Source organism: Pimephales promelas, chromosome 3, assembly GCF_988280905.1.
Source record: "Pimephales promelas chromosome 3, fPimPro1.hap1.1, whole genome shotgun sequence".
Classification (NCBI taxonomy): Eukaryota; Metazoa; Chordata; class Actinopteri; order Cypriniformes; family Leuciscidae; genus Pimephales; species Pimephales promelas.
In genome coordinates this window covers 14,147,290-14,174,291 of record NC_142771.1, presented here as the reverse complement: position 1 = coordinate 14,174,291, position 27,002 = coordinate 14,147,290, and the positions used below count along the sequence as shown (strand labels likewise).

Below are 27,002 nucleotides of genomic sequence, written 5' to 3'. Positions count from 1 at the left end.
GTCGATAAAATCGACTCTTTGGGGACGCTCCCTAAGCGTGCGCCTCTGAAGTATGAATGAAACTAATCCAATCCTGATTGGTGTTGCGTCGTGACGTAACATGTGACGGCATACCCGGAAGTATAAAAGTGACGCTGTCACAACACACACTAGCTTTCGCTCTTCAGCAAGCGCTTTATGTTGAAACTGTCTGTCTTATTTGGTGTTGTTTGTCTTATTATTGAAAGAAAGTATGGCCAGTGAACAATTCAAGAGGTGTGTGCATCCCTGTCCTCGTTACATCACGGGTGGGGACGCACACTCTCTCTGTGTGTATTGTTTGGGAGTGCAGCACGCACGGGCAGCTCTCGAGGGGGCTGCTTGTGAAATGTGTGAGGCTTTGCCTATTAGAGTGCTGCGCTCCCGGCTGGCGTGCTTTGACGAGCACGGTCAGGCTCGCGTTCCCCAGGGTTCCGGTCCCGCATATGTCGAGGCGATGCGGCGACTGAGATCCTGGGGTTCGCAGCGGGATCTGGCGGAGGAGAGTGAGAATGCTGAGGCATTTTCTCGCTCGCCATCGGCTGATCCCGCAGCCTCTGAGAGTGGTGTGGGAGCCCGCGCTGCGGTTTCTCCTACCCGCGATCAGGTCCCGGTGCTTGAGCTGTCTACTTCTGAGGAAGGGGACGTGCTCAGCATCGATGCGGACGACCGTGATCTCAGCACGCCATCACGCGGCCTGGGTTATGAGGAGCTGGTGGAGGTTGTGACACGCGCTGTGGCCAGACTAAACATCAGCTGGCCACAACATGAGCAGGAAACGCAAGTCACCAGTAAAATGGACGAGCGTTACCTGCAGCGCAGGTCACAGCCTCACCGCCGGGGTCTGCCGTTTTTCCCTGATCTCCATAAAGAGATCTCGAGAACGTGGGAAAGACCGCATTCGTCCCGTATTTCGAGTCCCAATGTAATAGATTACAGCAATGTTATGGGGGCTCGAGATATGGGATATGGGAAGATGCCGAAGGTGGAGGAGGCTTTAGCGAGCTATCTCTCTCCCGAATCGGCGTCTTCCCTAAAGACCCCGGTGTTGCCTAGTAAGCCCTGCAGAGAGACATCTGCATTGGTGGGCAGGGCTTACATGGCGGCGGGTCGGGCTGGTTCGTGTCTGCACTCAATGGCGATTTTGCAGGCATACCAGGCCGACCTCCTGAAAGATTTGGATGAGGGGGAGGGGCCTACTCCTGAAGATGTCGCGGAGTTGAGGAAGGCCGCAGATTTGTCTCTCCGGGCCACTAGGGAAGCGGCCAGCGCTATTGGCCGCTCTATGGCGGCCATGGTGGCCACGGAGAGGCATCTGTGGCTGAACTTATCCGGTATTAAAGAAAAGGATAGGTCCTTCCTGCTGGATGCGCCGCTTTCGGCTTCTGGCCTGTTCGGCGACGCCGTTAATTCGGTTGTCGACAGGTTTCAGGAGTCGAGAAAACAATCTGCGGCGTTCCAGCAGTACCTCCCCCGGAAAGCGAAGGCCAAATCTAGTAGGGGGGGGCAAAGCAAGCAGCCCCAGCCATCAGCCAGCTCCTCCCACAGGGCAGAGCAGAAGGAGAGCGTTTCCTCTAGAGCCCCCCCTCCGGGGTCTTGGCAACAGAGGAAACGCTCCCAAAAACCGAAGTCCTCCAGCCAGAGGGGCGACCTGAGGGACGTCATTCAAGCTAAGAGGACTTCGGAAAAGAGGTCCTAGCCAAGGCAGGACTTCAGAGGGCTGCCCCCTCCGCAGTGAGACAACCGAGGTTGTTCTCACAACGGGGCCCTCTAGGAAAAGATGCAGGTCCGCCGTTAACAGCGCTTCGGGCCGCATCAATTTCCAGCGAAAAGACACCAGAGGCCAGCCTCGAGAGGCTGGTACCCTTAGCAGATTTTGTAGAGGGATGGTATCATCTTCCCAACATATCTCCATGGGTCCTGCAGATAATACGAGTTGGGTACAGACTGCAGTTCGCGCACCGCCCCCCCAAGTTCTCTGGGGTGGTGCTCACTGCGGTGGTCCCAGAGCAGGCTCAGGTGCTGGAACAAGAAGTACAGACTCTGCTGTCGAAAGGAGCCATAGAACGTGTTCTTCCGGTAGACAGGGAGTCCGGGTTTTACAGCCGGTACTTTATAGTTCCAAAGAAGGATGGGGGGTTAAGGCCAATTTTGGATCTCAGGGTGTTGAACCGGTCTCTGAGAAAGTTCAAATTCAGAATGTTGACCATTCCAACAATCGTGAGTCAAATCAGATCCGAGGACTGGTTTGTCACGATAGATCTGAAAGACGCCTATTTTCACATCTCCATCCTTCCTTGTCACAGGAGGTACCTGAGGTTCGCTTTCGGGGGCGAAGCATACCAATATCGGGTTCTTCCGTTCGGCCTAGCACTCTCTCCCCGCACATTTACCAAGTGTATGGACGTGGCCCTTGCTCCACTGAGACTTCAGGGGATTCGCGTATTGAATTATCTCGACGACTGGCTTATTTTGGCCCAGTCTCGGGAGATGGCAGTTCGGCATCGAGATGTCGTTCTTGGCCATATTCAAAAATTGGGGTTAAGACTCAATTTGAAGAAGAGTGTGCTAGAACCGTCCCAGGGCACGACCTTTTTGGGAGTCGTGTGGAACTTGATTACAATGCAGGCACGTATGTCTCCCGCACGTATCGAGTCAATTCTGGCGATGGTGTCCAGGGTGAGGCTAGGTCAGGCCGTCACTGTGAAACACTTTCAAAGGATGCTGGGCCTCATGGCAGCGGCATCCAACATTATTCCTCTGGGCCTCCTTCACATGAGGCCCCTCCAGTGGTGGTTGAAGACCAAGGGGTTCTCACCCAAAGGAAATCCGTTCCGTATGATCAGAGTAACGCGCAAGTGCCTTCAGTCTCTGCAAATATGGAAGAAGCCTTGGTTCCTATCCCAAGGGCCAGTGTTGGGGGTGTCATGTCGCCGGGAAACCGTTTCGACAGACGCCTCCCTTACGGGCTGGGGCGCGGTCATGGACGGCCGCTTTACCAGGGGTCTGTGGCAGGACCATCATCGCACTTGGCATATAAGTTGCCTGGAGATGATGGCGGTATTCAAGGCTTTGAGGAGCTTCCTCCCAGACATCGAGGGTCGCCACGTCCTTATACGGACGGACAATACGTCAGTGGTGGCCTATCTGAACCGACAGGGGGGACTCAGATCGCGCCCTCTGTGCAAACTGGCGCATCAGATTATCCTTTGGTCCCAGGGAAAGATATTGTCAATAAGGGCAATGTATATCCCAGGGGTTCAGAATCGGGGAGCAGACATCCTGTCGAGGCAGGGGCTGAGGCCCGGGGAATGGAGACTTCATCCGGATGTGGTGAAGTCGATAGGGGAGAGGTTCGGACCGATGGAAGTGGATCTGTTTGCGTCTCGAGAGACGTCCCACTGTCCACTTTGGTTCTCCCTCTCACATCCAGCCCCGCTGGGGTTGGATGCCATGGTACAGGCTTGGCCGAGGCTTCGCCTGTATGCTTTCCCCCCGATCGCTCTGCTCCCAGGGGTCCTGGAGAGGGTCCGTCAAGAGGGCATCAGTCTACTTCTGGTTGCCCCGAGATGGCCGACACGAGTATGGTTCTCGGATATAATATCACTCCTCATAGCTCCGCCATGGCCGATTCCTCTGAGGAGGGATCTATTGTCTCAGGCGGAGGGCACAATCTTCCACCCTCGCCCAGAGTTGTGGAAGCTGTGGGTCTGGCCTCTGAGGGGGTTCAGTACCTAAATGCTGGCTTATCAGCTGAGGTGGTTGAAACCATACTTAGCTCTAGGGCCCCATCTACCAGGAGATTATACGGCCTCAAGTGGAAGGTGTTTCACACTTGGTGTGGAGAACGAAGGTTGGATCCAGTAAACTGCCCAGTGGCTTCAGTTCTGGAATTCCTTCAGGATCGTTTCTCTGCGGGTCTCTCCCCGTCCACTCTTAAGGTGTACGTGGCTGCCGTTTCGGCTTTCCACGCGCCAGTAGATGGTGGACCTCTGGGGAGGCACCAATTGGTCATTAGGTTTCTCCGTGGTGCTTGGAGGATGAGGCCGGCGATCAGGTCCAGGGTGCCTGCCTGGGATCTGGCAATAGTTCTGGAAGGGTTGTCCCTCGCTCCCTTCGAACCTTTAGAGTCGGCTTCGCCTAAGGACTTAACGCTGAAAATGGTCTTTCTCTTAGCGATTACCTCTCTTAAGAGGGTGGGAGATCTCCAGGCCCTGGCGGTAACGCCAGCTTGCTTGGAGTTTGCCCCTGGCAAAGTAAAGGCCTTTTTGCACCCGAGTCCGGGCTACGTGCCTAAAGTTCCTTCGAGTACGGCTCGCTCTGTAGTCCTTCAGGCATTCCATCCTCCACCTCATGTGTCGGCGGGAGAAGAGAGGCTTCACTTGCTCTGCCCCGTCAGAGCTTTGAGTGTATACTTGGAAAAGTCTGCTTCTTGGAGAAGATCTGACCAGTTGTTAGTATGCTTTGGGTCACCTAAGAGGGGGCTCCCGGCGACCAAACAAACTATAAGTAACTGGATTGTCCAGTCTATTACTGAGGCTTACAAGGTGCGTGGGGTTCCTTCACCTTTGGCCTTAAGGGCTCACTCGACTAGAGGCATGGCTTCCTCTAGGGCCCTTCTGTCGGGAGTACCTCTGCAGGAGATTTGTGAGGCAGCCGGCTGGGCTACCCCGCATACTTTCATCAGGTTTTACAGTCTCAGCCTTCCCAGTACGCCCGGTGCACACGTACTTGGCCCTTGCTGAGTGCCTAATCAGTTTCACTCTGGGGCGGGTCTGTTCGGTGCGTGGCCTAGTGGGTACTCGTTCCCCAAAGAGTCGATTTTATCGACGCAGTGTTGAGTTCCCTCGATAGGGAACGTCTCGGGTTATGACTATAACCCTTGTTCCCTGAGAAGGGAACGAGACACTGCGTCGTGTTGCCACGCCCCCTTTTCAGACCCTTGAGCGTCTTGCTTCATCGCGAGGCTAGTGTGTGTTGTGACAGCGTCACTTTTATACTTCCGGGTATGCCGTCACATGTTACGTCACGACGCAACACCAATCAGGATTGGATTAGTTTCATTCATACTTCAGAGGCGCACGCTTAGGGAGCGTCCCCAAAGAGTCGATTTTATCGACGCAGTGTCTCGTTCCCTTCTCAGGGAACAAGGGTTATAGTCATAACCCGAGACGTTTTATTTAGTCAAGGAACATGGCCTTGAAAAAAGTGTTGATGCTTAATGTAATGAACTTTGACGTGATTACACTTGTTAAATAGAGACAGTACAGGATGAAAGTAAAACTGGACTGGAGCAAACATGGACGGATTGGATCGAATCGGTAGCGGAATATGTTTCCAGATCATTCCGTAACGGTTTAATTTTCTCTACAAGGACAATAAATCCAGAAGTCGCCTGCAATTAGGAACCAACAGTCCTCGCAAAGAAAATTGCTTTTATAAACTTACTAATTGTCTTCAGGAATATCTAAAAATAGAACAGCCTGTTAGGCTTAAATGGTGGAAAATATGATTAGCTCAGTAAGACAACAATAGAAGTCAATGGAAAGTACCCAGTTTGTGTGTGTCTGTGTGAATATGCTGCATATTTGTCTTACCAGCCTCTCAATCTGCTGCAGGTATCGCCCCAAACATCACGGCTGGCCCCTCTGACAGCGCCGTGATTGATGGCATGTCTATCATTTTACACTGTGAGACCTCGGGAGCCCCGCGGCCCGCAATCACATGGCAGAAAGGTCAGTCTTCAATCAGTCATCTCTCTCAGAGAAAGATACTCATCAGTGCCTCGGACTGACTTACGGACATCGGTGTATCTATGGAAGCTTAGGGATGTTGGCTAAATCAAGTGTTCAATCAACGTTGTTCTGGTGAGCTGGGGACCGTCTTGTCTGTTTGATCTTCGTTTTCATTTCTCTCTCTCTCTCTCCCTTGTGTTTCGCCATCCCTCCGTCTTTGCACAGCCGAACGGGTTCTGGCAAGCGGCTCTGTGCAGTTGCCGCGTTTCACTTTGCTGGAGTCTGGCAGTCTTCTGATCAGCCCCTCTCACCTGTCTGACGCCGGATCCTACACCTGCATGGCCAGTAACTCCCGTGGGATTGACGAAGCCTCGTCCGATCTGGTGGTGTGGGGTGAGTGCGTGGCTCGTCGTCTCACACAGAGTGACTAGAAATGACTGAAATGTCAGGTGTTAACCATCAAGTGCATTGAGTAATAATATATTTTCCTTACATCTTGAATAGTTCAACTTGAAGTAATCTTGATTTGTTATAACATTCATTTTTAAGACCTTGACACACAGTCATGAGAGTCAGCTGTTTTATGTTGTTGTTTTTTTATGCGTATTATTTATTTTTTTGTATGGTTGTGTTGTGATTTTTTGTTTTGTTGTTTTTGTGGGGGTTTTTTGTTTTGTATTTTTTTTTGGTCCGTTTAGTTTTATTAAATTTTGTGTTGTTTGTTTTTTGTTTTGTGTTGTTTTGTTTCTATGTGCAGATTTCACCACAAAAATGAAAAATTCATAATTTTTCTTATGAAAAAGTTTTTTTGTTTTTTTTTCGTGTGTTTTGTCATCTTTTATTTTGTGTGTTGTGTTTTTGTTGTTTTATATTGTCTTTCGTTTTGTTTCTGCATGTTGATTTCACCACATCATTTTGATGATCGCACCACACTCTTAGAAAAAAAGGGTTCATTGGGGTTCCATATATGAAGCATAGGGTTCTTTACTCAACTCCAAAGAACCGTTTATGCTAAAAAAGATTCCATAATGACAAGAAAGAAGCCTTTTGGCACAAATGTTGTTCATAGACCATTTCACAAGATGTAAACAACACTGGTCCAGAAGCACTTCCTGTTTTAACACTGCATAAAAGCTGGGATAAAATACAACCAACAGAACATTTAAAACGGAATTAAAAAGTTAAACAAACATCTTTAAGATGGTTTCTTTACATGTGAAATAAAGAAAACAGTTACAAACTGAAACAGGAAGTGCTTCTGGACCAGTGTTGTTTACATCTTGTGAAATGGTCTATAGGCTGTTATTCATTCGTATATAACATTATTCTACAACATTTGGTAGTTGTAATTAAATGTACCATTTATTATTCTGTTGTAGTAACTTAATATCACATTTTAATCACACTGATTTTTGGAGGAGAAAAACTGAAATGGCACTCTTCGTGTGATATTGATTAACTACATGAAATTATATATATACATTTTCTAACCCCCATATCTTGAATTTTGTGATCATTCACATGCATTCATAAATACATTTTAGAGTCTTGATGTTTGTCAATAATATGAAATATGTAATCCGTAAAGGACAAATCAAATGATAATGAATGAACCCAAAAGGTTCCATATAGAACATTTTTCCTGGTTACAAAGAACCCTTGGGGTTCCAAATACGTAGCGCTGATATAACCTTTTCTTCCAAGAGTGACTGTGCACATGACTGAGTTGGCTGACTTTTTAAAAATGTTTATAAGCAATATACTGTTGCAGATGTTTTGATCACTTTTGTTTAAAAAAAGGTAGTGCCATAGTTTCTTTACGTTGGAACAATAAGCAAAAAAAGTGATGGAGTAGGTGAATATAATACTTTCTGATTATGCCTTTCCCCCCATTCATTCTTAAAAGAGTAACTTTTGCTGATAATTTACTTTTTTTTTTTTTTTTTTTTTTAATGAGCGATCGTTTCACTTGATAAGATCCTTATTCATCGTCTGAATCGTTTAAAGCCCTTTGAACAGTTTGCAGTTTGCACTGAAACTGTCTTTTTGACCTTGAACCGTTTGGTTCCCATTGAAGTCCATTATATGGAGAAAAAATGCTGCAATGTTTTCATCAAAAACCTTAATTACTTTTCGAATGAAGAAAGAAAGACATGGACATCTTGGTTGACATGGGGGTGAGTAAATTATCAGCAAATTTTTTTTGAAAAGTGAACTACTCCTTTAAATAGGAAAAGGAAGACATGGCCTCTCGCTGCCTGTGGGTGTCGCTGTTGTACAATGTTACTTTAGAAAATCAATTCACATTTCGCAATATATTTTCCTTGTTTTATTTTTGTATGGATTACTTTCTCATTCAATTTTTCGAGGAGGCACTGCCTTCCCAAATTTACTTCTTTTTCACAAGGGATGGTTGTTACAGAAATTGAGGGTGGTAATCAATATAATCGATCACGGCACTACACTGTGATTTGTGTGTGCAGCTCGAACGCGAATCACTAATCCACCTCAGGACCAGAGCGTGATCAAGGGCACCAAAGCAGCCATGACCTGCGGGGTGACCCATGACCCAAGCGTTACAATCAGGTACAACTCCTCTCCATGTCTTTGTCAATGCTGTGTCAACTCTGTCTAAATATTTATTGTCTCTCTCTTTCTCTCTCCCTGCCTTAACACTCCATCTTTGATCAACACTAACGTTAGCTTGTCCCTTCACTTCCCTTCCTGTGTGTTTATTAAAATCCAGTCTCATAAGACTTGATTTAACTGTCACCTGCTGGGCTGTTGTTATTCATTGGATCAGGGGAAATGGATGAATATGTAAACAAAGCAATAACTTAGATGGAGACTTTAATTAAACGCAAGACAGATGAGATTAAATGGGGAAACGATGTGGCTGCAATTAAGAAGTGTTGATGTGTGAGAGGAGAGTATGTACAGGCCAATGTGCTGTTGTGTGTGTGTGTGTGTGTATGTGTGTGTTTGTGTTATTTAAGTAGCTTTTCCATGTTTTGTTGCCATGAACAAGAAGTAAATAGACCTCTGTTGTTTACAGGCACATCTGGGAGAAAGGTGGAACGGTTATTGATGTGAAGTCGACTCCCCGCTTGCGTCTCGACTCCAACGGCACCCTGCATATATCTCAGACCTGGTCGGGGGACATTGGGACCTACACCTGTAAGGTCACCTCTGTGGGAGGCAACGATTCTCGCAGCGCTCACCTGAGAGTCAGGTACGTGTCAAAGTATACCCCTCTCTCTGTGTGCTTCGCCTGCTTGCATTGTATCTGTGAGTTTTGTTTTTCTATTGGGATTTAAAGAACTGAACTGAGGTTGTTAGGAATGCACAATGAATAGTAAACAAAACATCCAAAAATCTTTTCTCTTTCCCCTTTTTTATCAATGTTTCATTGTTTCAAGTACAGAAGTGCATTGTGTTTTATCTGCCTTGATAAATAATGGTGCATTGGCAAAGCAGTTGAGGCAAAATTTATTATAAAAACTCTGCTTATCTCTCACTCAACATCAGTTTGGTTTGCTTTATTGACGTGACAAACAATTGCGCGTTTGTGTTGCCAAATCGTTTGCAGAAAAATAGCAGAAGCTCTCAACCAGAGCTTCTGAGTCGGTAGCCACTTTCAGGAAACAAAGAAACAGTTGAAGACGTATCTTTTTCAGGAGCACTTGATTCAGTAGTACTTACACTTTCTCTTCTCTTCTATTCTAAAAAAAACTGCGCTAAAATTAAACCGAGAGGGGTTGTAGCACTGTACGCATTGATGTCCTATACTGTTAGTTTAACTGCTTCTATTCTCATTTGTAAGTCGCTTTGGATAAAAGTGTCTGCTAAATGAATAAATGTAAATGTAAATGTAAAATAAGTTACATAAAGTAAAACAGTTAATGCTACCATTAAAAGTTTTGGGTCAGTACATTTATTTTAACCTTCAAATGGTCTTCGTTTCCTGTTTACACTTTTGGGCTTCGGGGTCTATACGACCCCAACAATTGATTGAGTAATTGTACAAAAAATATACCTTTTTAATCATACAAATAATATCTAATTGTTTTGTTTACTTCTCATCTATTCATTAATGCTGCTTTTGGAGATATACTTTTGAATCCAATTCCTCAACCACACCATTAGCTTTAGCATTAGCATATGAAATGTTATTGTTTTATGATACATTGCATTTATGTGTCAATTCTGTGTAAAAAATTTCAGATTTATGCCAGATTTATTTATTTTTGACACATGAAGAAAATATATTTAGTTTTTATCACATTTCCCATTCATTTCACCAAAGACCAGAAGTGTGAACATTATATGTAACAAAAGATTGCTATTTCGAACAAATTCTGTTCTATTTAACTTATTTCTTTTGAAAATAATTAACAGCAGAAAGGTTTTCAACGCTGATAATAATGAGAAATGTTTCTTGAGCAACAAATCATCATTATTAGATTGGTTTCTGAAGGATAATGTGACACTGAAGTCTGGAGTAATGATGCTATAAATTCAGCTTTGATTACAGGAATACATCACATTTGAAAACATATTCAAATAGAAAAGGTTATTTTAAATTGTAATAATATTTCACAATATAACATTTCTGTATAAAGGCTGCCTTGGCGAGCAGAAGAAAACTTCTTTCTAAAACATGTAACCGACCCCACAAATTTGAATGTTGGTGTATATTTTGAACAGAAAGGAAATGCAGTGTCAATTGTTATGTAAAATGCGTGAATGATTAAAGATCACTTTTTGTTACTTTGGGCGTTTCTCAGTCTCTCTCTCTCTCTGCAGGCAGTTGCCTCACGCTCCAGAGAACCTCATCGCCACCCTCAGCAGCTCTGAGAGAAGAACCATCAACCTGACCTGGGCCCAGGCCTTTGACGGGAACAGCCCGCTCATCCGTTACACCCTGGAGGTGTCCGAGAACAGTGAGTTTTCTGGCCTGCTGTATTTTTGTCATGACTCTTCACTCATCATTCAGCTTCAGAGTCCACTCTCAATGTCTCTGTTGGTGACAGACGCACCATGGACCGTACTCTTGGCCAACATCGATCCAGAAGCCACCAGCGTGATCGTGGGGGGGCTCATCCCCGCACGCTCTTACCAGTTCCGCCTGTGTGCCGTCAACGATGTGGGGAAGGGACAGTTCAGCAGGGAGACGGCACGGTGAGTTGTGGCACTCAAAAAGCCAGAAACTTTTGCTCACCTTTTCTGTTATCACAGTTAAGCCTGAAACTTAGGACATAATACTGTGAGATTCAATGTTAACAGAATGATTGCTTTTTAAACATATTCAAGACACAAAGTGTTAACACAGACAGATATTTCAGTGGTTCTAAACCTTGGGTACGCGTACCCCTGGGAGTACATGATGTGACAGAAGGTACGCGTACAAAATGCTTTGAGTCTAGCCCTACATGTAAAGGGATACTTCACCTCTGGAAAGATGAATGTGTAGTAAAAATGGGTCATTGATGTAGAAGAAATGTGAAATTATTTTTGAATTTGGAGCTTCCTAGACTGAGAAAAGCCAGAAAATGGATTTTTGGCTCATGTGGACGAAAGACAACAACTCCCAGAATGCACTTGCTTTGCTGCCCTAGGAGGCCACGCCTACCGGTAACTAGTGTTGTCAAAATATTCGCTACTTCGGTACCAAATCGGTACTAAAAAAATGTACATGTTACGGTACCAAGTCCCGGTGGTACCGAATACCAGGTCAAACCGGGTATTACGTTTATTACATATGGGTATTACATTTAACGTTACCTCACACACACACACACACACACACACACTGAAGCAAGAGTGACGCTCGCGCTGTTTTCAGTCTCTGCTGCCTCACGATAGGATGACATGATTCATGATTCCATCTCCGAGAGTCACTTCATGAGCATTTTACCGTTTCATTTGAGAAAAACTATCGTCATATCATACATCATACACGCACAGAAAGTCAAAGGTCTTTACGGCAACCCGTCAAAATAAAAGCTTGGTTTAACTTAAAGAAATTGACAGAAATAATTATATTAGGCTACTGTACAATATATTTAACTATGTCTCCATTTATTAAAAATATTACTGTAAATTCACTGAATGCTGTATTTTTCACTTGATTTTTATTATAAGCAATATTTCTCAGTATCATCAATATATTCGTTTAAACAGCATGTAGCCTTCAATGCTTTCATAAATGTACCATAATAAATAATAAAGTGATTGAATTTAATTGAATGTATTTTTTCAAGTAGTTAAATAAAAAAAAATAATAATTTGGCTGTGGTACCGAAATTGGTACAGAGAACCGTGACATTTTAATGGTATCGGTACCGACTACTGGAATTTTGGTACCATGACATCCCTACAGGTAACAGAGTGCAGTAGTTAAACAACAAGTCTAGGGTACTAGTGAGTCTCCGTGATGAGTCTGCCCGAGATTTCGAGATAGGGCAAAATCTACAGTCTCCATTAATTATGTTTGTGGTGAGCAGGACGAGTGAACGGAGGCCGGTGGCGTGATTACCGATAGGCCTCGTATTTCTCACGGAGGAGCGCGAATTTTCTTAGCAATGTAAAAACGCACATCAACCGATCACTTGTTTAGCGTTCATGTAAACACTACATTCAGATTCACCAGTCGGAATTAATTCAGTTAGATTGAAACAAAAGGTGTGCATGTAAACAATGAATGGCGACCACAGAAAGCAAAAGCTAGGACATTTATAGATTCAATAATAGTCCCAACAAAAGACAAAGCAGAACTACAGCACACGTCAGTGTTTCGCAAACAATTCTGCAGCTTTGAACGAATTGTGAGTCAATCATTCAATGATTCATTCAAAAATACAGCTATTTGCGTTGTTAATGAATGAATGACTCGATGACTCGCTCATTAAGACAGTGGCTTACCGCCACCTACGGTAAGACTGGCCGTTTTACTGTAATATCACTTCGTTTTAACCATCATTCTATATTTCTCTATTGAACATTTTTTTTTATATAAAAAATGTTTATTTTATAAAGTTATTCATAAAGGTAAAAAAAAATGAAGGGGGAAATGTATGACTGCAGTCTACAGTAAGTGGAAGAGAGGGGGTATGCAGAAGGATGGTAAACCCCTCAGGGGGTACGCCACTTTTTAGTTTAGGGACCACTGGCCTATGGCATGATGTTTCTTTATTACGGCTTGTTTATGTCAAGGACTGCACACTTCCACAGAAAGAGACTGTCATGGAAAGCGAACAGTCACACTTCATTTGTATGTTACATGCTGTTTAGGGCCAAGGTATTTTTTAAATGAAATACAAAGTAATATGCAGACAAGGGAAAAAAATATTTAAAGGAGTAGTTCACTTTTAAAAAAAACTTTTGCTGATAATTTACTCACCCCCCTATCATCCAAGATCTCCATGTCATTCTTTCTTCAGTCAATAAGAAATTAAGGTTTTTGATGAAAACATTCCAGGATTTTTCTCCATATAATGGACTTCAATGGGAACCAAACGGGTCAAGGTCCAAAAGACAGCTTTAGTGCAAACTGCAAACTGTTCAAAAGGGCTTTAAACGATTCCAGACGATGAATGAGGGTCTTATCAAGTGAAATGATCGCTCATTTAAAAAAAAGTAACAAAGCTTAAGTTTTATAAGCTCAAATGGTCGCCTTGCTTTGTTCTGTGATGCGTGACTCTCCTATTCGAACTTGTTCATCAAAATGAACGAATCTTTTCCCGAGTCAACTCGTTCATTTCGTTCGTTGAATTAACCAAATGACACGAAAAAAGATTTGTTCATTTTGATGAACGAGTTTGAACAGGAGAGTCACGAACGCGCATCACAGAACAGAGCAAGATGACCATTTGAGCTTATAAAACTTAAACTTTGTCACTTTTTTTTTAAATGATCGATCGTTTTGCTCGATGAGACCCTTATTTATCGTCTGGAATCGTTTAAAGCCCTTTGAACAGTTTGCACTGAAACTGTCTTTTGGACCTTGAACCGTTTGGTTCCCATTGAAGTCCATTATATGGAAAAAAAATCCTGGAATGTTTTCATCAAAAACCTTAATTTCTTTTCGACTGAAGAATAAATGACATGGATATCTTGGATGACATGGGGGTTTAAATAGTGGCGCATAAAGCTCTAACACTCTGCCTACACAATGCGAATTCATTATAATCGGTTCGGCGTGACTTGACATGACAAAATCCTGACAGTAGACTGATGCCTTGCTGTACTTCTGACGTATTTAAATTGATCACACTACTTTTGGCACGAAGAACAAATTAATTTGCAACGGTCTCTTTTGCTCAATTCCGATTTTTTGAAAAAATGCGATTTTTTTGCAAGGCCGTTCACATTTCCAATTAAATGCGTCCTTTTGTGATCTCCTGTGTGAACGTGAAATGACCCAGAAGTGACCCGCATGCGCAGAAGAGTAATCAACGGTCCAAGACGTCACTTGTTGTTTGCAGAATAGTTCTTTTTTTTCATATGTTGCGAGCTTTTGTTTTATTATTATTATTGCCACAGCCCATATACAAACACAGACAATAATTATTTTATCGACGGGCAGTTTGCACATAAATGTAAGATTTTTCCGATCCTCACCGACCTCGTCATGAAACCCGTTTAATTGATAGTGCGTGTCCGCTCCTTGCTTTGTCACCGGCGGCCGCGGTGTTGCCAGATTGGGTGGTTGTTCGCTACATTTTAAGGCATGTTCACATGTGTTTTAGCCAGGTTTTCGCTTGGAAGGCTCTATATCTGGCACCCTACTGTACAAAGTTATACTGACAGAGAGCGCACGTTCACATACACCAGAATGAACGTGTTCACAGTAATGTTCATCAGGCAGTAATACAGTATGTTTATTTCAGGCGAACGTGAATAATATGATACGCGAAAATATGAACGCGTTCATGCACTATCGTTCATTGAACGCGTTCAGGCACAACACTGGGGAAGAGACACGTCTGCAGTGGCCCATAACAGTGAGGAAACGCGTTGGAGTTAGCGTGTATTGGCTGGCTACAGGTGCTTGCAATGACGTGCGGGTCGGATATATGTGACCTGGCCGTTCAGATTGAAGTCGCATTTCAAAAGATCGGATACAAATCGGATTTAGACCACATAGCCAAGTGGCCTGGGTCGCATTTGAAAAGATCGGATCTGTGTCGTTCAGACTGTCATGAAAAAATCAGATACAGGTCGCATAGGGGCAAAAAAATCGGAATTAGGTCGTTTCAGCCTGCAGTGTGAACGTAGCCTTTGTTGTCTCTAGTGTAGACATAATGTAAGCCTATGAGTATGTAAGGTTTAAGATGTAGGGAGGGTCAACAGTGTAATTACATTGAGGGATTTTGAAATATAAACACAGTGTAAAAACAGGTTGGTAAAAAATAAGTGCATTGAATCAACTGATTATTTTAAAAGCTACTAGGCCTACATAGTAGTTAAAGACACTTACAAATAGTTTTCATCCTCATTGCCAAGACAGCTTGCTAAGAAAACTGCTGTTCCCTTACTTCCAGAAGTGAATATCAGCCAATCAGATTGAAGGTAGAGATTTTACAGTACAACGCTTTCCATTAGACAGTCAGTTACAGGATTTCCTGGGCTGTCCTAAGTACTAGCGCAGACATGTCCACGAGAATTGGAATTAAGCGTAGGAGAATCGCCATAAAAGCTGGAAGACTTTCTTCTCGCAGACCCTCGTGAGGAGGGAGTGCATTATTCACCTGAATCGTAGCCAGTGCTGTGAGAAATGGAAATGGAGAGACTTTAACAGCTTTTGTACAACAACTCGTTCTCAGCATTACGGAGAGCGCCAAATACCTTCAAACATGCTCCGATCCCACAGGAACGTATGAAACGCACACACAAACATGCGCGCACGTAAACCTTGCCTCAAAGATGCCCCAAAAACCGAGAAAATGCCAAACAACATGCAATGTTTTAGCATTAATATTCGTATATCTGGTTGTGTCTTAAGGGATCCTGCTATGAAAGAAGCAGTCGTTCACAGATATTTGATTCTCGTAATCTGATAGAACAGTTACATTCGGAGTTTCGGCTTTTGTATGCTGCATTACAGCTGGAGGGAGACTGATTGAAAATAGAAAATGGAAAAAGTCAAGCTCAAATCAATGTTTGAGGATGAGATCTGAAGGCATGTGGGAAGTAGTAAACATTATTTGCCCGTCTGCAGCTTCCTGCGCATACACAGCTGTGGCAAATCAATAATCTGCCGCCCAGTATACCAAAGTCCTCGACGGACTTACAAAAAGCAAACTGGGAAAATATTAGAAAAGAAAAAAAATGTGTAGCTGATGCAATGCCACGTCAAGAGCTAACATTCCTGGGGGCGAAAATGCATAACACGCTATTATGAGAATGCCATATTGTTCTCGAACACAGTGGTCAAAGTGGTGAACTTCCTGGAGGTTTCATCATTTGACACCTAATTTATAATTTAGCATATGAAAAACAAATGGTCAAGGTTTATGCTGGATGTTGTAACTCTGCAGGCAATATAGTGAAATATTAGCACAAATTAAAATGGCTACTTTCTATTTGAACGTGTTTTAAAGCTGAATTTTCAGCATAATTACTCCAGTCTTCAGTGTCACATGACCCTTCAGAAATCGTAATTGTAATATGCTGATTTGATGCTCAAGAAACATTTCTTATCATTATCAATGTGGAAAATGATCAAAATCAGTGTTTCAATGCAGATATTTGTTCAGATTCATTCACCGATTCGTTCAAATTACGTATTTACTCCAAAAGTTGGTGTGAAATAAGCATGTTATAGGTGAATTATTGAATTGATTTGAACTGAACTCACTTGAACAGATTTAAAAATCATGTATTATCTGAGCAAGCAGCTGCCAGTGAGATGAACATGAATGCTAACAGGTATTATAAACCTCCCCGGTTCTGTCAAACGCACCCCCGTAAAAAAAGGAAAAATTACCATTCCCACAGACTCTGAGCTCATCTCACACCAGATCTATTCTCTCAACTAACAACTTCCACTCATTTCGCAACTTGCAGATCAGAAGACATTCTTCTGTCGGTGCGTTCAGACGGGGGAACCCGCAGAAGTGGGGGGTGACATAACAGGACTGCGCCGCTCAAGGATCCGCGCCTATTTCTTTGATCCTAAAACACTGCGCTTTATCTCAGCCACAGAACTGCAGCTCTCACGCAGGAGATATCAAGATGTCAAGCTAAATAGATTTAAGAGGAGTCTTTCTGGATCTGTTGTACTCTGTGTCATTAGCCAATTTTGGCTGTGGCGTCTTTGATCATCTCACGTTGAGTGAAAGCATGCATCTCGAGGGCCACTACTTGAAATGCAGTCAGCTCTCAGACGGCTTCTGAAATGGAGAATCAAAGCCCTTAATCAGTATTCACCGGCAACTGGTGCATTACAATGACACTCAGATACAGTCAGTATATATGTGGTCAATTGGCCCTATTTTAACCCCACATTTTTTTGCAATTATGTACGTGCATTTTACTCCTTAGACCTCCCTAACACTCAAACAATATGCCCTCTTTAATTTTATGTTGGGTAACTTAACTGTCACCGTCCCACAGGTGGGACGCTTGCCATTTTATTTTTAAAAGAATAATATCGTAGAAAATACCTTAAGTAATATTGACAAACTATATATCGTTTGAAAGCTTACAATCTCTAGTTTCCATATTTGGTGACTGATTTTAATAATAATTTACACAGGAGCCATAATTTATCAATTTGCGCCAAGAATATTTTCATACTCATAAAGCGTGTTCAGACCTTTATTTTGAAATAGCAATGAACATGAAAAATAATGGAAAAAAGTTAGAAACCTCAGTTTGAATTCATGCCAAGAGTTCAAAAGATTGCATCCAATCACTTATTTTAGGAAAAAGGTCTGAAAATGTTTTAAATATTACGAAAAAAAATTAAATAAATTCACCATTTGTGTTATGGCGATAAGCTATAACGCGCATGCGTGTTCTTTGTATGTGATTCTTAGAGGTTGAATTCATATCAAAATCTGCCAAACTTCCCATACTACTTCTGAATAGGATTTCTACTTCATAAATTGTGTGAAATTTGTGAAAATAATGGTTCAGATCACTCAAAACGCATTTGGAAATGGAGGCGCCCTTATATGGGCTGTAATGGAGTCTGGTTGTGCCCTAGTGAAAAAGTTTGGTACTGCGCCCAAACTATAGATATCAACCTAAAATTTAAAGCACAACTTGTTCAGATTTTTGGCTTTGATTTTTCTGCAGTTTTAGAGTAGCCCCGGTTTTGAAAATATATATATAAAATTTGAATAATTATTTTTTTTACATTGTACATTTCCATAAACTCAAACTTCTATAACTTTCTTAATTTATTTCACTTCGAGAAAAATCTGCCAAATGTCTTCTTTAAAACGAGACCAATCTTGCGTCTATATTCCAAAGCATTCTTAAATTACAACCATTTAAGTTTGAAATGAGCATTTCCATGTCTATTCAAAAAAGGGGGGTGACAGTTAAGGGGTTAAGTTAGTGAAATATTAAGTTTTATACTGTGGTGGGAAACACCATAGACAGAATTCATACAAATTCTTCCTATTAGACCTATTGACACAATTCATTCCAAGACATCCAATACCTCATTTTGTCATTTCGTGAAGGAGGCTTGGTGAGGTGAAAAAGGTTGTCATGTACAAAGTTACACCCTGGAGGAAATTCTGCTTGGTCCAACACATTGAAAGTTTCTGGGCTACCGAAAACTACACAGAACAAAATAAACGCAACACTTTTGTTTTTGCCCCCATTTTACGTGAGCTGAACTCAAAGATCTATGTACACAAAAGGCCTATTTCTCTCAAATATTGTATATCATATATTCTCTAAATCTGTGTTAGTGAGCACTTCTCCTTTGCCGAGATAATCCATCCACCTCACAGGTGTGGCATACGTTCAGTGTAGGATTAAGTCAATAACCACATTTTTTTGAGCTTCCAGAAATAAGAAAAAAGAAGCAATTACAATTGTGACCGGTGAGCACATGGTCTAAAGCAAGCTCGGTGTGTCCGAATCCACTTTTGCTAGTTTAACGATGGGATATAATGGTCTAAAAGGGTTGTTCCTATTCTCTTAAAGAGTAATGGGTGTGTTTTGGGCGTATGTGCAATAAACCAATCAGAGTGTCATTTTCCATTTCATTCAAAAGCCAGTTGCGCTCGCACCATGGTGAATTCGCTATTGACATTTGCAAGCGGAAACACTGAACGCTTCTCCAGAGAGAAAACCGATCTGCTTGTGCGCGTCCATCGACGGGACAAGCCGGATTTCACCATATCTTTGTACACTATATAAATATTTTTCATTGTAATCCTTTTATTTTTAATATTTGGCATGTTTGTGTGCTGCGAGTGTATGCGCGTTGTGGACCCACCTATAGGCTCATATTACTAATGTTCACTTTAAATAACAATAAAAAAACTGCGCTATTGACTTTAGACCTGGTTTTTGATGGTCAATGGTGCAGTCTATTTCAGTTGCCTTAAAATATCAAAGCGCCTGAACTAGGGTTGGGTATCGAGAATCGAGTATCGATTGGAACTGGGACTAACTTTTCGTTTTTCCCGGAATCGTTCAAAAGTTAAAATTTCGATTCCTAGTTTCGATATTCACAGTCCGTCGAGCGGAAGAAGAAACCGCTGAACAACACAAACGAAGAAGCGTCTACCAGAAGTGTTGGCATAACCGCCCGAGTCGAACATGAGTAGCTTACGTCGGCGGTCCAAAGTGTGGCTTCACTTTTCTAAAAATAACGAAATCTCTGCAAAATTTGTGACAAAAGGAGTATTTGTGACAGAAGGAGTATTTCCTTCAGAAAGGATTATTTCCTTCAGAAAGACCATTGGTTGGCAAGGTTAGCTAAACTTTTTTGACCCTGCCTCTTAAAAGAATCGTAATCGAGAATCGTTAGGAACCGGAATCGAAACAAGGAATCGGAATCGGAATCAGAATCGTTCAAACTCAAACGATGCCCAACCCTAGCCTGAACACACCTTGTGAAAACCAGACCTTTTTTTTTTTTCATGAGCGCACAAATAGTTGCAAATGCAGTTGCTATTTAAACGGCGTGGCGCAGGACGTGAAAAAGAAAGCTACTTGGCATGAAACTAGCAAAATACACTTGCCCCGCACCACATTGCGCCAGGTGTATGATAGGGCCCATTGTCATAAATGTGTTCACATATTGTAGATCTGGTTTTTGCACCATACCGTTCCTTAATTTTTCTCAAAATCATACAACCTTGCTTATTTCCAGGTTAAAATAATAACAGAAAAAAACGAAATTCACATTTTCGATGAGGTCTGAGACAGCTAGACCTTGCTGCATGTAATATTAATCTTCCAGTGATTTCTTTCTCTTTCTCTTCATCTTTCTTTTAAATGATGCATTTGTATTTTTGGCTCTGTATTCGATGGTACATTAAATCAAGGCAATAATTGGGTGGAGAGCGAGGTTACCAACTCAACCCTGGCTGTGTCACATGGCCATTTCACTTTCTCTTTTAATCCCTTTTTTTTTTTTGGCTCTTTCTCACAATTCCCTGTTTTTAGAGTACTGTTACCGGAGGAGCCCCCAAGCGCCCCTCCTCAGACAGTGATAGCCAGTGGCCGAACCAACCAGTCCATCATGATCCAGTGGCAGCCGCCCCCTGAGAACCACCAAAACGGGCCGCTTCAAGGCTACATCATCAGGTGAGAGATCTCTGGGACTCTTACACAATCAAGCTGCTCTCAGCAGAATCATCTTCTAGAAGCCCACTCAGTGAGAGCTCCTATATTTGCGTCTCAGAAGTCATGGGACAGATGCTTTTTCAATGTCTCATACTATTCCCACCGTGCCACTCAGGTACTGTCTGTCTGGATTACCGGTGGACTGTCAGATGAAGAACATCACTAACCCAGACCAAACAAATCTTCTGCTGGAGGACCTCATCATTTGGACCAACTACGAGATTGAGGTGGCCGCTTATAACGGGGCAGGCCAGGGCGTCTACAGCCCCAAAGTCACGGAATGGACTCTACAAGGCGGTGAGGACCTTGAGAGTATTTTATAATCAACAGATTTCCCAGATAGAAACATAGTGTCGGCCCAGATTCGGGCCACTTCTGGTTCATGTGAATTCAACGAGTACCAGATATGGGCTGGATCTGGGCCGATAGTATGTTGCTGTCTGGGTTTGGCGTACGATTTACTAAACGGCAAATTGCCGTGAGAGCAAAATCCCAAACACAGATGCAGCTGGATCATTTCCACGAAGACCAACGCAATCTACAAAGAGCAATGCAAATTAACGTCTGGTTTAAGACTTTTTTTGGGGCGGTAAATAATGGTGCAAACACCAGTAAATTGACGAGCGCAAACCTTAGTTAATCACCTTGCATGATTCATTTAAATACTCTCCTCCCATAAACTGTGTCTGAAAAGGAAACTCATACAAATGCATATGCAATAAGGTCAACCGCAAAAGTAGTTGTGTCTATGCCTTTTTATCGCTAATTTTTCACTGTGTCTTTGTTAAACCCTGACAGTAATTTTTTAGGGTTTGCTTTGGCGCAAATGGTTAGTCAATTTTGCCATAAATGCCTTTTAGATTGAATGTTTCTCATATAAATTAAAGACAATTATTTATTGGTCATTGTTTTTTACAGTAGCAGGTTACATCACTATACCATCATACCATTTACAGTAGCAGGTTACATCACTATACCACATACCATCACTATATGTTTTGTGTAAAAATTGAGAAAATTTAATAAGATTATCTTTATTCCCATCTTGCTAAAGAATGATATGATTTCAACTGATGTAATATTTAATGTATTATTAAGTGAATGATTTAACATTTCCTGTGAATTAAATACTATTATTTGTTTGATAATATTTTTTTCTTACAAGAACTTGGGTAACAGAGTTGAATAATGCATTTTGAAAAAAAAAAAATATATATATTATATAAATATATATAAAATATATATAAATTATTTTTTTCAAAAACACAATATTCCTTAAAATTGTGAGACATAGGACATGACATCATTTGAACCCTTTCTTCATCATGACGAGAAGAAAATAATAATCTCTATTTTTCCACAAACTGTAAATGTAAATGCATTATTCAACTCTGTTACCCAAGTTCATGTAAGAAAAAAATATTATCAAACAAATAGTATTTAATTAATATATATATATATATATATATATATATATATATATATATATATATATATATATATATATGGTCATTAAAAAGTAGATAATTAAATATTTATATGATTTGAACAGATGTAATATTTAATTTAAAATTAGATATATTTCTATAATTTAATATTTCTGAGCACTTTTTTCTTTCAGTAACTTGGGTAACAGGGTTGAATAGTTAAGCCATCAACATTACAGTTGGTGTTACAATTGAGAAAATTAATGAAATGATTTACTTGTCTTCTCATCATGCTGAGAAAATGATGTCACTTCTTGTTTGTCACAATTTTAAGGAATATTAAATTATTTGTAAAGGGTAAAAAAAAATCAAACATTTACAGTTTCACACACAACATGAGGGAACACAGCCAAATATATTTGTTTTGGTCTTGAAATCATATTCATACCAAATTTAAACAGATTATGTCAAAAATTATGACATATTTATGGTTGTATACAGATCTGTGAAGTGTGACAGATCAAAATCACCTGTTTAAAATTGCTGATTTTCATGCTAGATCCCTTTTTAGATACGATAACAGTGTAAACACTATAGTTCTCACAAAAAAAGGATGGAATTAAGGTCTCTGTCTCTTTTTCAGTCCCTGTCTGCTTTTTCCACACCATCTCATCTCCTCAAATCTCTTCTTTTCAAGTGCCCACGGTCCCACCTGGGAACGTCCAGGCGGAGGCTGTCAACTCCACCACAGTCCGTTTCATGTGGAGCGCCCCGAGTCCACAGTTTATCAATGGCATCAACCAGGGATACAAGGTGAGCGTCCATCCACTGCCCTCTATTGGACAAGCATGGGACTGCAGTGCTCTTTTTATTGTAATGGTTTCATTACTTCCAATATGTCATGCTGAGACAGCAGCAGGATTCACATTGGCTTGTGCTAAGCGATGGTGGTCACATCTGTCCGTTTTTTTTATGTCAGCTGTTGGCATGGCAACCAGGCCACGAGGAAGATGTTACCTTGGTTACAGTGAGACCCAATTTTCAAGACAGTGTTCATGTGGGTTACATCACCGGACTGAAGAAGTTCACCGAGTACTTGACTTGCGTGCTGTGCTTCACGACGCCAGGTGATGGTCCTCGAAGCACTCCGCAGCGCATACGCACTCATGAAGACTGTAAGTGTCCTTTTTACGTATCCGTCTCTACACATAACAAAGCTCACTTCAGGCTTGCATGTGTCCGTTTGAAAAGACTCAGTCTGGGTGTCTGTATTCTCAGCCCCAGGACCTGTAGGTCACCTGAGCTTCACAGAAATCCTGGACACTTCTCTCAAAGTGAGCTGGAAAGATCCGCCTGAGAAGAACGGCATCCTCACAGGTACCCATACCAGGAAATTGACGATTTCTTCGATTTCTTTGGAAGTGAGTGTATTCTCAACCGCTTTCTGTCTTGTGCTCGCAGGGTATCGCATTTCCTGGGAGGAATTCAACAGAACGAACACGCGTGTCACGCATTACCTGCCGAACATAACGCAGGAGTACCGGGTCACCGGTTTGACTGCACTCACTACATACACCATTCAGGTGGCCGGGATGACCTCCAAAGGTCAAGGTCAGCTGTCGTCCTCCACCATATCCTCTGGAGTGCCACCAGGTCAGTTTCTACTCATTCAAATTCATGTTTTGATATGGCGATACCGTCATTTTCCAGCAAAAGTGTAGAATTTGTAGCTGCTGCAGGGGGGCTTTAACTCCAATTTGTAATGTCAATGAACTAAAAATATTAAGGCATCCAGGTAACTTACTTTTCTAAGTTAAACCAACAAACACTTTACTGTTTACTGTGCTTAAAAGACAACCGGGTTTTACATTCCTCAGGATGTTAACTTTAACTGTGTGCCCTTATTAGCCTTCCTCTTGATATCGGCGTTAATGAAGGCACGCTGAATATGATGGCATTGTGCATTAATATTCATATTCTTCAGCCACCTCTTAGACACAAGCAAGAGACTAAAGACAGTGAGACGAGACACCATGAAAAAAATGCTTTGAAGTTGTCCTCTTTAGATGCTTATAATGAATCATCGGGATGCAGGATGGATCACTCTGTTTTTAAATCAAACCTATCTTGTCTTACTTTTTGTTGCTGATGCTAATTTGAAAGCTTCTGCTTCTGCATGCAAAAATTACCTGATGGCAGACAGAAATGTGTCATGTAAATAAGGACAATTCTGAATGCATTTTTCCCCGCCGAACGCAAAGCTGAGGATGGAATGTAAAGGTCGTTTGCATATTGTTCAGTATGGTCTGACTTACTTAATTTTATAATTGAGCAGGAGGCATTGCAAGTGAATTGCAAAAATATTGTTGCAAGGCATTTTTATTTTTTCCCAATGAGACATTTCTACCATTCATCTTGCGCTTTTCATTGCCCCCGTTCCCATAGAGATGCCTGGACCTCCTACCAACATCGCCATCTCCAACATCAGCCCACGTTCAGTTACCCTGCAGTTCAAACCGGGCTACGATGGCAAAACATCTATCTCCCGCTGGCTGGTAGAGGCACAGGTAGTTCAGAACAAATTTACGTTGAGGATTTACCTCAAGCTATCACCTTTTTTATTAGCCATCACTGATCTCTCTCTTTCCTTTTCTGCACGTTCAGATCGGTGTTATCGGAGAAAATGAGGAGTGGGTCATGGCCCATCAGTTGGCCAATGAGCCTGATGCACGATCCCTTGAGGTCCTGGGCCTGAACCCCTACACATACTACAGGTTCATCCCATGAGACGTGTTGAAATCTGAGATATACTGGGACATTCTACAGATTTGGTTCAAAGTCAAAGTCAAAAAAAACGTTGTCTTTTCACACAAATATTATATGTATGCAAATTGTATAATATCCAAGGTACACATTTCTAGTAATTGTGCTGTTAATTCTCATATTGTATTTTCAGAAAGTTTTGAAATATCTTTCCTCTCTCCAAATTGTTCACTACCGAAACACAATAATATATAATTTATTAAGAAGGGTTATATTGACCTATTATGGTTTTGTTTACATATTTCTTGCTATTTCATTTAAAAAAAAATTCACATGTTAATCAATTACAAATACAATTTTAACAATTTTTCAATTGTAATTTATGAGATTTACATATTTTATCTTAGTAAACAATTAATCATACTGATAAATTAAAGATTCTTTCAGTTGAATATACATTGAACCTAACACTATTATAACATGTTGTCCTGTCACAACATCACTGTTGCGGTAGTGACAATACTAGTGATACTTTTATGCTAATCAGCACATGGTGAGTTACAACAGTTTTGAACTGTTGTACACACAAAAAAACCCACAATTCTATCGAATAACACCCAAAAAAAAAAAAAAAAAGATGTCACAATCGAAACTTTACCACGTTTCTTTTGAGACTGCTTCGGTAGAGACAATTTTTAGCATCTTTGAGCTAGGCTCAAAAGTTTCAATCAGCACATGGTCAGCTAGCACAGTTCTGAGCAGTTGTACACACATAAAAACTAAACTTTATCAAAAAACACCCCAAAAAAAAAAACAATGATGTCACAACCGAAACTTCACCACGTCTTTGTAGTGACAATTTTCGATACTTTTGAGCCTAGCTCAAAGATGCTAATAAGCACATGGTTAGCTAGCACAGTTCTTAACAGTTATTCACACATAAAAATTCTATTTTATGGAATAACACCCAAAAAAGTTTGCTTAATTGTAGGGAAAAAAAGGTGTTTGGTAGTGACATTCCTTAAAGCTACACAGATTTTCAGACTTTTGAACACATTTACCTCAAAATTATGGGACCCATCTACTTACTATGTAGATATGAGAGAGATGGACGCAGGAATATTTTCCGATTAAAAATGTAGGGGTGTTGTCAAAAACAATCTCAGCCAATGGACTAAAACATTCACTGTTTCGGTAGTGACATGACAACATGGGACACATTCCTTTACATACGTAAAGTTTCATGATTTACAAAGAAAATTTTATTTCTTATGATATTTTTTTAAAAACGTCAATGGAAAAAAAATTGCATTGATTATTTCAATATAATTTTCATGAGTGGGAATTTAGGGGTTAAGGTTCAAAACAGCCACCTCCCAATTGAAAGTACACATAAATTTATATTTATTAAGCTTACTGATATTTTAAATATTATTGTGGGATTCAGTAGATAATAGAAGCATCTTAGTAAACATTTGAATACTTCAGTGATTTTTAAATGTGTTTTTTGGTTGCGGGACCGCAGTTTGCACCGATTCTGTAGAATGGCCCATATGGTGCCTGTAGGCTGCGTTATAACTTGCCGTTTGATTTTAGGTTTCGAATGAGGCAGGTGAATATAGTAGGCACAAGCCCACCCAGCCAGCCATCCAGGAAGATCCAGACCCTACAGGCTCCTCCTGACATTGCCCCAGCCAACATCACTCTCCGCACTGCCAGCGAGACCAGCCTGTGGCTCAGATGGGTGGTACGTATGCATTGCATTCTGGAATGTGATCGATATGCTTAAGAGGAAAAGATGTGTGTTCGTTTTATTTTGAGTAGTCCGGAGATTGCATTTCAACCCATAGGAAAATTTTATTGATCAGTGTTTTCTTGTTCATATAGCTTTGGAGAATTAATATAGGTCCCAGTCTTTTATTTAAGTAGCAACTTATATGTTTCTTATTGCTTCCTATTCCCAATTACTATGGAGAAATTAAAGTCGACACACACACATATGAGACTGTGTTGGAAAGTTTGGTAATTAAATCTTGGAAGAAATTAATGAGAACTGTTGGTATCTCAACTTTCCTTTGGTATCTCCGCAAATTTGAGAACGTTTTTAGACTTTGGGTCTCATTACCCTATACCTACCCGTAAATCTAACCCTATACTTAACTTATCCCATAAAATCAGAGGGAAATGATGGTCATTAACACTGATGTAGAAGCACCTAACCCTGGTTGTAAGCCTA

The 27,002-nt window shown here is 41.5% G+C and overlaps 1 protein-coding gene across 4 annotated transcripts in view; it reads left to right on the top strand.

Annotated features, from left to right (window-relative positions):
- Positions 1-27,002, top strand: part of sdk2a (sidekick cell adhesion molecule 2a) — a 172,904-nt gene that overhangs the window by 117,125 nt on the left and 28,777 nt on the right. For all 4 annotated transcript variants that reach the window (XM_039687348.2, XM_039687346.2, XM_039687345.2 and 1 more), the window contains exons 10-24: positions 5,637-5,753; positions 5,979-6,146; positions 8,237-8,339; positions 8,809-8,985; positions 10,560-10,696; positions 10,787-10,934; positions 20,397-20,537; positions 20,692-20,873; positions 22,701-22,816; positions 22,983-23,178; positions 23,282-23,380; positions 23,465-23,656; positions 24,449-24,570; positions 24,668-24,777; positions 26,363-26,513. In XM_039687348.2, the coding sequence (XP_039543282.2) occupies positions 5,637-5,753; positions 5,979-6,146; positions 8,237-8,339; positions 8,809-8,985; positions 10,560-10,696; positions 10,787-10,934; positions 20,397-20,537; positions 20,692-20,873; positions 22,701-22,816; positions 22,983-23,178; positions 23,282-23,380; positions 23,465-23,656; positions 24,449-24,570; positions 24,668-24,777; positions 26,363-26,513 (2,159 nt within the window). The remainder of the gene's footprint in view (positions 1-5,636; positions 5,754-5,978; positions 6,147-8,236; positions 8,340-8,808; positions 8,986-10,559; positions 10,697-10,786; positions 10,935-20,396; positions 20,538-20,691; positions 20,874-22,700; positions 22,817-22,982; positions 23,179-23,281; positions 23,381-23,464; positions 23,657-24,448; positions 24,571-24,667; positions 24,778-26,362; positions 26,514-27,002) is intronic.